The following is a 12982-nucleotide window of genomic DNA, read 5'->3' on the forward strand; positions in this document are numbered from 1 at the left end:
GGATTAAGACCAGATTAAATGTGCTAATTTTGTAAAGAGATTCTCTTCTTGTCAGATTTGATGACAATTGTGCAATCAGGGTGTGTCATTAATTTGCTACACACAAATACAACTGACAGGAAACAACTGACAAAAATTACAAAAGCATTCCTAATCCAACTGAATGGTTGACACAGATGGTAAATGCTGGCGTGGTGGAATACCTGGAGGTGATCCAGACTTGTGTATCAGCTTTGTGTCAGCTAATACTCAGTTAATCTGGTTTTTATTTACACAAGAAATCAGACAAGAAAAGTGTCAGTCTGGAGGAGGATTTTCAACCTGAAAGCAACCTGAAAGTTGTTCTTATTAATGGCTTATAAAGGATTAGTAAAGGATTCATTAACCATTAATTACTTCTTATAAACCCTTACTAAATTGTGCCTCATTAGAAAGTAGTACCCTGATTTCTAGATCAAATAAAAACCAGATTAACTGGGTATTATCACTCGACTTGCTCCATTTACTTAAGAAATAAAATCCACATCCAATTTGTAATTATTAAAAGGTATGAATAATATTTTGGCCATTTGTGTTTACAGATCAGACCTTACTGACATGCTATGGCTATTATGATCATTTTAGGAGCTTTAATGCATATTTCATGATTTCATAAAAGTACATTTCATCAATTGTTATTAACCTGCGTTCTGGGAAAGGCAGTTATAAAAGAAAAACTTGAATTTTCAGTTTTATTCAAAGGCACATCAACCCTGAGTTGCCATTTGTAACTAATGAAGCCATTGTGCATTGTAAATTAGAAATTATATATTTTTAGTCACCGATCATAACCAAAATAGATTTAATACAGAAAAGTGTTATTGTAAATTATCTGACCTAACAAACGTTAATATGACCATATTGCTTTGAGATCAAGTCAGAGATTCTCATCTGTTTACCCCTGTTACCATCCGCATTGATCCGATCTGTATTTGTGCATTCTGATAAACCCATGTCAGCCATGTTTTGCAGAGTAAACTCTGATATTGATGTGCTCTCTGCCTGCAGGGCTCCTTATTGACTGAAACCTGCTATTCCTGATTCAGCACTGGGTTATTATGTTTAGTGTGACTAAGCTCCAAATCTCCTCAATATATTTCTTCAATATTTCACCCACACTTAGCAGTCATTAAACTGGTGATTGGACTAAACATCTGACAGAATTTATATTGCAGGATTGTTGCTTCGGCTAAATAAAGCCATGAAAAGCATTTCTTTACAGTATGTGAACATTCAGCAGACTGTGGAGAGGTGAGGTGCAGTGATACATTAGTAGACAAATAAGTATATTTACTTATGTTCTGTTAAAGATACATATTTCAATTCTACTTCATATTGCAATATTTAATTTTATGATTATTCAACAATATGTAGGATTGTTATGAAGCTATATGCAATAGTAATTCTAATTTACTCTAAATTTATTACACTTAAAAAAAAATACATTTACATGATTTTTGACACTGTGATATTGGGCTTTTCCTCATTCATTTAAACCAGTTAGTGATTCTTTCACATGTTGGTGTTTTAATGAGTGAATGACTCAGAGCAAAGAGCCAGTGTTTAATTTAGGACTAAGGAGAAGATAGACACATTTAATTGCACCTTCTGCTGTGACTCATGAATATGTCAAACATTTAAATAAATCTTTTCATACATATATATATATACTGTATATATACCATGCAATAGTCATGCTGACCTATTGAGTCAATGTATTTTTTTTCAAAAAAACTATATTTAATTGCATTATTATATTACATACAGTGGAAATTCCCACAGTATTGCATCATATTCATTGGTGGAGGAAGTATTCAAATAATTTACTTAAGTAAAAGTAGCAATTCATTCAATACAAATACACCATTACTCAGAATGGCATTTGACAGTGTTATATTATCATATTATTGGATCATTATTATTGATTAAGCAGTTTTTTAATGCTGTCATTGGTTGTCAGTCTTTAATGATGCATCATATTTTAGAATCTGATAACATTTTGTTGGATGTAAAACATTAGACTGTAAAGTAACTAGTCACTGTCAAATCAGTGGAGTAGAAGAATAAAGTAGCATAAAGTAAAGTACAAGTACGTCAAAATCAAAAGTTAACTGATATAAACCTCGGCTGCTGTTTGAAAAGTTAAATACACATATTACTCACAAACCAGATTTAAAGTCATAGATATAATTATGTCTTCTTCTGAGGAAAAACATTTGCAGCTTTAAGTGCTGAACAAAATGGTGATAATGGCAAATGTTATTATAAATTACTACCATTCTCTCTTGTATTCTACTGACTAACTTGGTGATTGGAAAAAAGAAAAGTTTTAGGCTTCATATTTGAGACTCAAGTGTTGCCAAACTAGAGCTGCTGTGCTGTAACTGACCACCACCTTCAACCTCTGTGGATTCATCATCCCAATAATTAGAGCATCTTTAAACAACTTTCTTATCTTTGGCAGCTATCCAGGGCTTAAAATTCAATACTACCCAATGAAGTGTCCAATAAACAAGTTTTATAAACATTTTTAATTAACTTTATAGATCAATTACCATTATTTATTGATCATTATGTACCTGCGTTTTCTTAATTATGCAACCAGGCACGCCCTAATGAGTAAGAAACTTCTGCTTCGACCAGAGCATGAGTGCAAGAAATGATAAGGAGAACAGAGCTAATGTGAAGAGTTTCCAATTTGAATTAAAGGCAATTAGAAAAGATTAAGCTTCATTGAGGTTCCTGTTTGCAAAAACAGCGACTAAAAGGTATTTAGAGCATAGGCACAAGCCCTTAAACACATCGTACCAAACTTTAAGTATAAATCCAAAATATCATTATAAAGTTGGATAAAGACAAGATTATAAATATATCATAAATATATATAATATATTACGAATTTTAAGTTAAGGTTTTTTTTTATGATAGACTTGATAACAATTCTGCAATCAGGGTGCATCATTATTGTGCTACACTCAAATAAGGCTGACAGGAAACTTACAAAAACACTCATAATCCAACATAATGGCTGATAGAAATGGTTGATGTCATGGTGATGAATAACTGGATGTGATTCAGACCTGAGTATTAGCATGCTGTGAGTCAGTTATGACTGCCAAATGTTAGACAGTTAAACAATACACCTGTAGAAAATACTGACTGAAAAAAGAAAAATAATTGCGAAGCCACTGTATACATGAAAATCAATACAAAAGGGACAAGGCATAATAATCAAATGCATTTAAACTTCGACCAGTGTTCTCACAGTCACACCTTCTGAGCCACAGCCTCACAGCTGCGGTGACCTTTTAAGCCGTTTATGCCTGTGCATAGATATTGGCATTAACATCCTACCGCCTTAATGAAAAGTGCTTGCTAAGCCAACAACTGTGCTCAGTGAACTGTGCACCTTAGAGGTGAATTATATCATGCTGGATTACCCTTACCTTAATTTATCTGTGCCAGCTTTGTATCTGGAGACTCTGGCCATCAACAAGGGCAGGGAGACGGCATCCAGCCAGCGCTTCTCATACTTTGGTTCATTAGCTGAGGGCGAAGGGGGTGATGGAGCCTGCGTGGAATACATGAACAATGCAATGAGCTTCCTGCTTCCCTCGCCAAGTTCTCTGGATCCTTGAGGATGTGGTCTCGATGCAACTGTTACACCATTTACATGCACAAAGAATTCCTCTCTTGACCTGGGTTAATCATCTGTACAGTAGGTAAACATAAAAATGAATGTCTTCTGACACCGACATCTGACACTGAGAATTCCTTCAAGGAAAACACCTACACCTTTAACCATCACTGCCTAATTCAAGTCCTGACCTGCTACTCTATGCACTCTGGTCTGGTCACTGCAGGCCTGTCTCCAACTGGTTTCCAAATACATCACAAAATGCAGAACTTTTTTTCCCATGTGACCAATTATCAAATATTAAATGTAATCAAGTAATTTAAAATCTTATTTTACTCTGCATTGAAACATAAAGGCCAAAGTTCACATTCACAATCTCAGCAGGGATCACTAGAGGAGACACAGCAAGGCAGTGACAGATAAACTATGTTTTCAATTCCAGTGTTTTTAGTTACTTACTCCAGATGTGAGTTAGCTCTGGATTTTTTTTTTTTCTTCAATTTACCATTTTTTCCACTCACTTCAGTCATTGGCTTCAAGGATGAATTTGAATACAGTGAATAGGTTACTTCATATATTATATTCTACTGTAGATGATAGAAAATAAATCACCAACTGATAAACAATGAATCGTTTAGGTCATTGAGCAAAAACACCAAAAATTTTTACATGACACACACATTTTTACGACTTTGGTTTTTCTGACACAATTACAGCAACTGTATTTGTTGACAATGACGCTGTCTTATTATTCCAATCTTCCACACAAACACACACACACATGAATGCAGACGCTACAATTTACAGATGTTCACTGAGCGCCTGACATGCAGGCAATGAGTAGACAGTAGCTACAGCACACATCATCAGGGGCCACATTTGAGTTTCGGGGGAACCAGCTGTGCACTGTATAGTGTTTTTTATGGGAGGTTTAAGGGAATTTATAGATGCCATTGCAATATGTGCCAATATGAGGGCCCATCACTGGGCCCTACTCCCCTTGGGGACCCCCAACATCTCCTGACGGTGCGCCTCTGTTCAGAATATCTTTGGAGATAAATGCAAATGAACCAATTCTGTGACCAGAATATTTTGATGAGATATCCAAGGTTACTGAACAAGAGAGAAAAAAAAAACAAAACTTGCATAATAATGAAATAACACAAAACACAAAAAGCACCCCAGAATATTTGGTTGCAGAACCTTTGGCAACAATGACAGTCTGTTAACTGTTTCATGTAGCCATGTAGAAGCCTCTTACAGCTGTCTGCAGGTAGTTTCTGCCACTCTTCCAACACTGTGTTCAAGCTCTTTCAGCTCTCTCCAAAAGGTTATCAATGGCATTTATGTGAGGACTCATTGCTGGCCAGTTTAAAAAAGTCCTTCTTTTCCTTTTCAACCATTCTTTTGTGCTGCTGGATGTGAGCTTTGGATCGCTGTCCTGCTGAAAGACTCACCTCAAACCTACTTTTGTGATACCGGTTAACACATTTCATGTTTTACTGTATTTAGGGTGTTCCTTTTCCTTTGGGGCTCTTGAAAGTTTTTCCCATCTCCACACAGGACCATTGAAGCTCAGCCAGAGTGACCATCAGTTCCTTGGTCACCTCTCTTATCAAGACCCTTGCCCCCTGATTATTCAGCTTGGCCGGGCAGCCAGCTTTAGGAAGAGTTCTGGTTGTTCCAAACTTCTTCCATTTAATAATAATGGAGGCCACTGTGCTCATAGGAACCTTCAATGCAGCAGAAATTTTTAGTAACCTTCCCAAGATCTGTGTCTCGACATGATCCTGTCTCTGAGCTCTGCGGGCACTTCCTTCCTCCTCATGGCTTTTTTGGTCTGATATGCATCGTCAGCTACGAGACCTTACATGGACAGATGGGAGCTTTTCCAAATCATGTACAATCAGTTGAATTTACCACGGGTGGACTAGTCACAGTGTAGAAACATGAGGGGAAATGGGAGGCACCTCAATTTCAAGTGTCATAGCAAAGGGTCTGATCACTTATGTCAATGTGATGAATGTGTGAAAATTCAGTTTTCCATTTTGAATACATTTGCAAAAAGTTTCTAAAATTCTTTTTTTCCACTTTGTCACTCTGTGATGGCGTATTGAGTCAGTGATGGGATTTTTTTTTTTTTTTAGCATAAGGCTGCAACATAACAAAATGTGAAGAAAAAAAAATGAATGGGTCTGAACACTTTCTGAATGCACTGTATCTTCATTGCATACAGATAGGTCCACAAGTAAACAACAGTAGGCTACATTTCGACTCTTCACACACACACAAGTGGATCCAGAGAAAATGGAGCCAAAGTGGATAAAAACAGGCCGACAAGAAGATGCCTCTTGACATTCATTAATGACAGAATGAAACTGGCGCTGATACAATCTCAGCTGTGAGTGTTTTTGAGTTATAAAGTCAAATTTGGGGAAAAATACACTGTTTAAATTGATGGATTATATTCATGTTGGCAGCAGCGAGTCTCTTTTTAATGGATTTTTGCAAATAGTGAAACTGCAGTACAAGCGTCTGACTGAGGCAAATACACAGGTGCATTTAGGCTTTTCTTTGGCAGTAATGAGCATTAGGAAAAGCTCAAATTGCAGCTTAAAGATGCCTGGCTTATAGCAATAATAAAGGTGTTAATGTGGCATGGACACTGGGTTATGGGTACTTTCTGCTGGTGGCAATACATTTGGCAGGAAGTGAGACTTCATTTTTCTTTAGAGTGCACTTCACAGCAATTTGCCATCGGTATAATGGTCAGCTCTTCTTTCTTTCTATTGGAATCTGTTCAGAATAGGGATGGGTGGGGAAAGTTTGCAATAGCTAGATGTCTATATGCTTGTAAACACATTCAGACGCCTCTGTGCTGAGGTTTTCTTTTTGACAAAGGCCTGCAGGCGTTGTATAACTGAAATAAACTTATGGGTGATTGCTGTATAATAATGAGGACATACAGTGGCAAGTGAACCCTTTGGAATTATCTCCATTTATGTATTAATATGTCAGATCTTCATCCAAGTTACAATATGAACAAACACAATCTATTTTAACTAGTACCACAAAAGCCATTGTATATTTCTTATTCATTTTGAAAACATTATTCATACATTCACAGTGTAGGCTGGTAAAAGCAAGTGAACCCCTCAGCCACTTACATCAACAAAACCTAACTAGACTCAGGAGTTATCAAACCTGGGTTGTTGTTTTTTTTAAGTTTTTCAGGTATCTTATAGGATAATGTCAGGGTAGCTGTCTGCAAGTTAAAGCTCAGTAGCAGCTGGGTGATGCAGCAGGACAATGACCCTAAACATCAAAGTGAATCTACTAAAGCATGACTTCAAACAAAGAAAATCCAGCCGTTGGAGTGGCCCAGTGAGAGCCCAGACCTTAATCTACTAGAGATGCTGTGGACTGACCTGAAGGGAGCCGCTCACACCAGATATCCTAAGAATACAGCTGAGCTGAAACAGTTCTTTAAAGAAGAACTGTCCAGAATTCCTCCTGAGCAATGGGCAGATCTGATCAGCAGCTACCGGAAGTGCTTGTTTGAGGTTATTGGTGCCGACCAGTTATTAAATCAAAGGATTCACTTACTTTTTTCACCAGCTACGTGAATATGTAATGGCTGTGTTCAATAAAGACACAAAAGATTATAATTGTTTGAGTGATAGTGTTTGTCTATATTGTACAATACTCAGATCACATTTTATGAGCAATCATTGCAGAAAACCTGGTGATCCCAAGGGGTTCACATACTGCCACTGCACTTGAAAAGAGTAATGTGTTGTCCCGATAGCTAAAAATGTCAATACTGCTTTGATATTGTTGCAAAACTGAAGTCTTTTTTCATAGAGGTTTAATTCGTTCACCTAATGTTTTCTGCAAAGTGAAATTCTATTACAACTCTTCCTTTGAGGGTTTGAGAGAATAGCTAGAAGTAGTCTGCAGTCTGGTTGTAGATAGAGGACTGCAGCAAAAAGCTGCAAACAACTACAGCATCTAACATCCTGGTCAAACTGTGTTTCAAAATGTGATGATCTGGATTTCAGTTGGTTGAACTGGTGCATTAAACTGGCCACCAGTTCACTAGAGGCAAGCTTCACCCACTTTTCTCTGCACACTTTACAGGTTAAAATACAACAACAATGCAATAAAAAAGTACACTCTTGCACAGTATCTCAACCATACAGATCAGAATGTCGATGTAACAACAGCACTGAGGTCAAGAAAAAAAAAAAGAAAGAAGTTTCTAAAGCAACAGAACAGAATTGAGGTACATAGATATCAAAGTAGAATTGTTTAAACAATTTGAAACTGGAAAGGCCAGAGCATCGGGGAAAAAGTAGGTTTTATGCTTACAATTAAAAATCTCCACCTGCCTCTCAATGTTGCCTAGAGACTTTAATTCACTTTATTCCAAAGAAGGGAAGCTCAAAAGCAATGGCTCTACTCCTGTAAGATTTTTTGTTAAGTCTAGGAACACTTAAATTACCAGCATCAAGAGAACATAAATGGCATGATGGAGTACATGGAGTAATAAGACTGGAGATGTACTGTAGAAAGGAGCCGGCCAATTTAAAGCCTTGTAAACTTCATGACAGGCGTTATATGATCAAACTTGCAATGTCTTATAAAGACCCAGGCAGCTACATTTTGGACCCGTTATTGAACTGTTACTGTTAGGCCAGAGAAAAGCTCATTGCAGGTGAGATTTTGGATATTACGAAGGCATGAACAGTGTCTGAATTGGATGAAATGGGATGTATCTCAGCTATGTCACCTAAATGACAGAGGGCAGTTCTGGTGGCACACTTCTTATGTGGCTCAAAAGTAAAAAAGATACCAAGAACTATTCCCAATTTCTTGACTTTACAGCTCTGACTTTGGTTTATGGTAAAAATCCATGAAAACTGATCAATATCTGGTTGGACGGACAAGCAACTTTTCAGTTTTCATCGTATTCAGATGTAAAAGTTGTTACTATCTCAGGCTTTACAAGCTGGAAGGGTTCATTGGCTGGTACAAAGAGACAGACGTGATAATTTGTTGTATTTTTGTGAAGATATGACAGAGCATCTTCAGAAAGTACAGGCAAAACCAAAGAGGTCAAAGTACAGATCCTTGCAGAACATCATGTTTAACCAAGTAGTTCTAACCAAGACATTCTGAGAGGGTGTCATGGTCCACAGAGTGTTCGGATCTGAACCCAGGCTGATAATCATCAAAAAGATTGTTAATGAACAGACGGGCTGTGAGTCGGCGAGCAACCACCTTTTCTAACAGTTTGGATGTGAAGGAAAAATTTGAAATCTGTCTATAATTGACTAGAGTTTTAGGATCAAGGTTAGGTCTTTGCAGCAAAATTCATTTTCAAAAGTGTTGAGTACAGAACAGAGAGATTTGATGATCCTGAGAAGAGGGTATCCTTGCATATTGAATAGTTCTTCTGTGAGTTTGTCTGGGGTTGAATCTATTGTAGAGCACATGTAGTTGGTTTATAAATTTTAACAATTTTAGAAAGAGTACAGGACAGCATATTTACATTTACAATAATTAATTTCAGGCGTGGCAAAATACACACACTCAGACACCAAAGACACTCTATGCTGTTACTATTGGTATCATAGTATGGCATAATTGTGACATAACACAGGACAAAAGATTGTGACTACCTCTAAAATCTTTCAAAATTCTAGGGTTTAATGAAGCCCCTCCAAGACTGATGCTGGTGCATCAAAAATTCGAAAGGTCCTAAAGCACAATATGTTGACAAAAGCTTTGACAGCTGGAAGAGCGCCACATTTAAATGCAAATCACACCACACTTAATGAAGAACAGATGCATTACACATTATCTAATGAGTTACAAGCTTGGGGATCAAATAAGTGAAGCTTTAGCAACATCAAACTGTGAATCATTCCTGCAACTAGAGATGATCTGTCAGCACAAAATAAACAATAAAAAAACAATCTGGTGTAGCCCCTGTGTAGTTATAAACATGGTACAGGTACGGTAGTGGAGTACACTGACAAGACACCTGCCGCTGCTCATTGTACACAAACTAAATCAGCTGCCCTCCCCCAAGTTCAAAATGGCTGAACGTATTACCAAAGCATTAAAATAGCCTCCGGGTGGAATGTAGTCAAGAGTGAACAAAACTGCCTACCTTTGCAAAGTGAGTTACACATCACTGCTGAACTACAGCATGTCGCATGCAGACCCCTGTCAGCTCCTCGCCAGTAATTACTCAATTTCTGAAGAAATTATGTTTGTTTGCTCCATTTCATGTCAACCCAGGACAAAATGTTTTAGTTAACTCTCAAGTGGTGCTCTGCAGAGAGGAGGTGAGGTGGCAGGAAATAGAAAACTATCAGGCTGTCAGAGTGGATTACACTGACAAAGCACCTGCCTCTACTGAAGAGCTGGAAAAAAAAGCAACTGAAGTCACAGTGTTGTTCTTCACATCAGTCAGTGACTCCTTCATGGATACTGGTACTTCAGAGATGACTGGCAAAGCATAATTATTTGAAAACATCTAAATAAGTCAATGAGGTAAATGGCCAAAGGTGCAGTGAAAAAGGAAAAATGTGTCATTTCACTGTCAAGAAAGCTAACTGAAGACAAGCTTAATGAATAGTAATCACTTACAGAAAAGATTTGAGTGCGTGGGGAGGGAAAATCGCAAGAAAAAACATGATTGCTCTTTTGTCAACTTTAATATTGTCTCATCTTGTAACCAAGAAACAATGTGGTCAGCCAGAGAAAGTCACAATGGAAAAGTGAAGTCTTAACAAGACTAAGACTGTGAGGCTGTGGTAACTTGAGCTAAATGCTAACATCTGTATGCTAACATGGTGATGTTTACCCTTGTCATCATTGTAATTTAGCATGTTAGCATGCTAACATCTCGCAATTAGCACTAAACACGGTCCATCCTGAGAGGAACATCAATGTCCCTACCATATTTTAGGGCAATCCATCCAATAGTTGTTGAGACATTTAACCAAAATTGACAAATATTAACCTGTGGTGCAACGGGAAAAGTCAGTATATACAGTTGTAAGTGTTTGCCCCCTTCCTGATTTCTTATTTTTTTGCATGTTTGTCACACTTAAATGTTTCAGATCATCAAACAAATTTAAATATTAGACAAAGATAACACAAGTAAACACAAAATGCAGTTTTTAAATGAAGGTTTTTATTATTAAGGGGAAAAAAAACCCAAACCTACATGGCCCTGTGTGAAAAAGTGATTGCCCCCTAAACCTAATAACTGGTTGGGCCACCCTTAGCAGCAACAACTGCAATCAAGCGTTTGCGATAACTGGCAAAGAGTCTTTTACAGCCCTGTGGAGGAATTTTGGCCCACTCATCTTTGCAGAATTGTTGTAATTCAGCCACATTGGAGGGTTTCCGAGCATGAACCGCCTTTTTAAGGTCATGCCACAGTATCTCAATCGGATTCAGGTCGGGACTTTGACTAGGCCACTCCAAAGTCTTCATTTTGTTTTTCTTAAGCCATTCAGAGGTGGACATGCTGGTGTGTTTTGGATCATTGTCCTGCTGCAGAACCCAAGTGCGCTTCAGCTTGAGGTCACGAACAGATGGCCGGACATTCTCCTTCAGGATTTTTTGGTAGACAGCAGAATTCATGGTTCCATTTACCACAGCAAGTCTTCCAGGTCCTGAAGCAGCAAAACAGCCCCAGACCACCACACTACCACCACCATATTTTACTGTTGGTATGATGTTCCTTTTCTGAAATGCCGTGTTACTTTTACACCAGATGTAATGGGACATACACCTTCCAAAAAGTTCTTGGGGATCATCAAGATGTTTTCTGGCAAAACTGAGACGAGCCTTTATGTCCTTTTTGCTCAGCAGTGGTTTTCGTCTTAGAACTCTGCCATGCAGGCCATTTTTGCCCAGTCTCTTTCTTATGGTGAAGTCATGAACATTGACCTTAACTGAGGCAAGTGAGGCCTGCAGTTCTTTGAATGTTGTTCTGGGGTCTTTTGTGACCTCTTGGATGAGTCGTTGCTGTGCTCTTGGGGTAATTCTGGTCGGCCGGCCACTCCTGGGAAGGTTCACCACTGTTCCATGTTTTCGCCATTTGTGGATAATGGCTCTCACTGTGGTTCGCTGGAGTCCCAAAGCTTTAGAAATGGCTTTGTAACCTTTTCCAGACTGATAGATCTCAATTACTTTGTTTCTCATTTGTTCCTGAATTTCTTTGGATCGCAGCATGATGTCTAGCTTTTGAGGATCTTTTGGTCTACTTGACTTTGTCAGGCAGGTCCTATTTAAGTGATTTCTTGATTGAGAACAGGTGTGGCAATAATCAGGCCTGGGTGTGGCTAGAGAAATTGAACTCAGCTTTCCAGAGATGTGATAAACCACAGTTAATTTATGTTTTAACGGGGGGGGGGCAATCACTTTTTCACACAGGGCCATGTAGGTTTGGATTTTTTTTTCCCCTTAATAATAAAAACCTTCATTTTAAAACTGCATTTTGTGTTTACTTGTGTTATCTTTGTCTAATATTTAAATTTGTTTGATGATCTGAAACATTTAAGTGTGACAAACATGCAAAAAAATAAGAAATCAGGAAGGGGGCAAACACTTTTTCACACAACTGTAAGCAAAGCAGGTAGGTTTTCATCCTCTGGTGATCGTGAATATCCATTTTGTTTTTCAAGGCAATCCATCCAATAGCTGTTGAGACGTTTCTGTCTGTACCAAAGTGGTAAACCAACAGACTGGAGTGCATCATTGCCATCCTAAAAAAATGTAGCAGGGGGACTTATATTTAATATCAATGACCCATGGATTAACAATGCTGGGTCTAAACTAAAAAAATCTGACACTGACCAGTAGAGAAGTTTTGAAACTCAGCTGGCCTCTCTGTATACAGTCGTTTAATGTACAGATATTGAGAGCAAAATGAAAAAAAGCAATGTCTTCTCTGTCAAGAAAATGGGATCATCATGCACCTCATCCCACCGTGCCCCTTGTGGTTTCACTCCATTCGGGTTTATTAGGTCTAGTGTCAGTGGAGAAATTACTGTGTATTACACGCTACCGTTTCTCCCTGTGTGATGGTTGAGTGTTAATGAAAAATGGTGAGTCTAGAAAGAAGTCCTTCTTCGGATCTGAGGAACTCACATAATGAACATTTACTGCCAATTCTTTAGCTGCACAAAAAAATTGTCCTATTTAACTTGTCGTAAGATTTGGTGTTTCTGAAACAATAAAATCAACTGAGTGGCAGTTTATAAACAATGCGATTGAAGT

General features: G+C 38.0%; 1 protein-coding gene across 2 annotated transcripts in view; it reads right to left on the reverse strand.

The window, feature by feature from the left end:
* The window catches only part of sntg2 (syntrophin gamma 2), an 88053-nt gene that overhangs the window by 33249 nt on the left and 41822 nt on the right, over window positions 1-12982 (reverse strand). For both annotated transcript variants that reach the window (XM_022750583.1, XM_022750582.1), the window contains exon 9: window positions 3486-3610. In XM_022750583.1, coding sequence (XP_022606304.1) covers window positions 3486-3610 — 125 coding nt within the window. The remainder of the gene's footprint in view (window positions 1-3485; window positions 3611-12982) is intronic.

The sequence above is a fragment of the Seriola dumerili genome, unplaced genomic scaffold (assembly GCF_002260705.1).
Source record: "Seriola dumerili isolate Sdu_G_001 unplaced genomic scaffold, Sdu_1.0 BDQW01000149.1, whole genome shotgun sequence".
Lineage (NCBI taxonomy): Eukaryota > Metazoa > Chordata > Actinopteri > Carangiformes > Carangidae > Seriola > Seriola dumerili.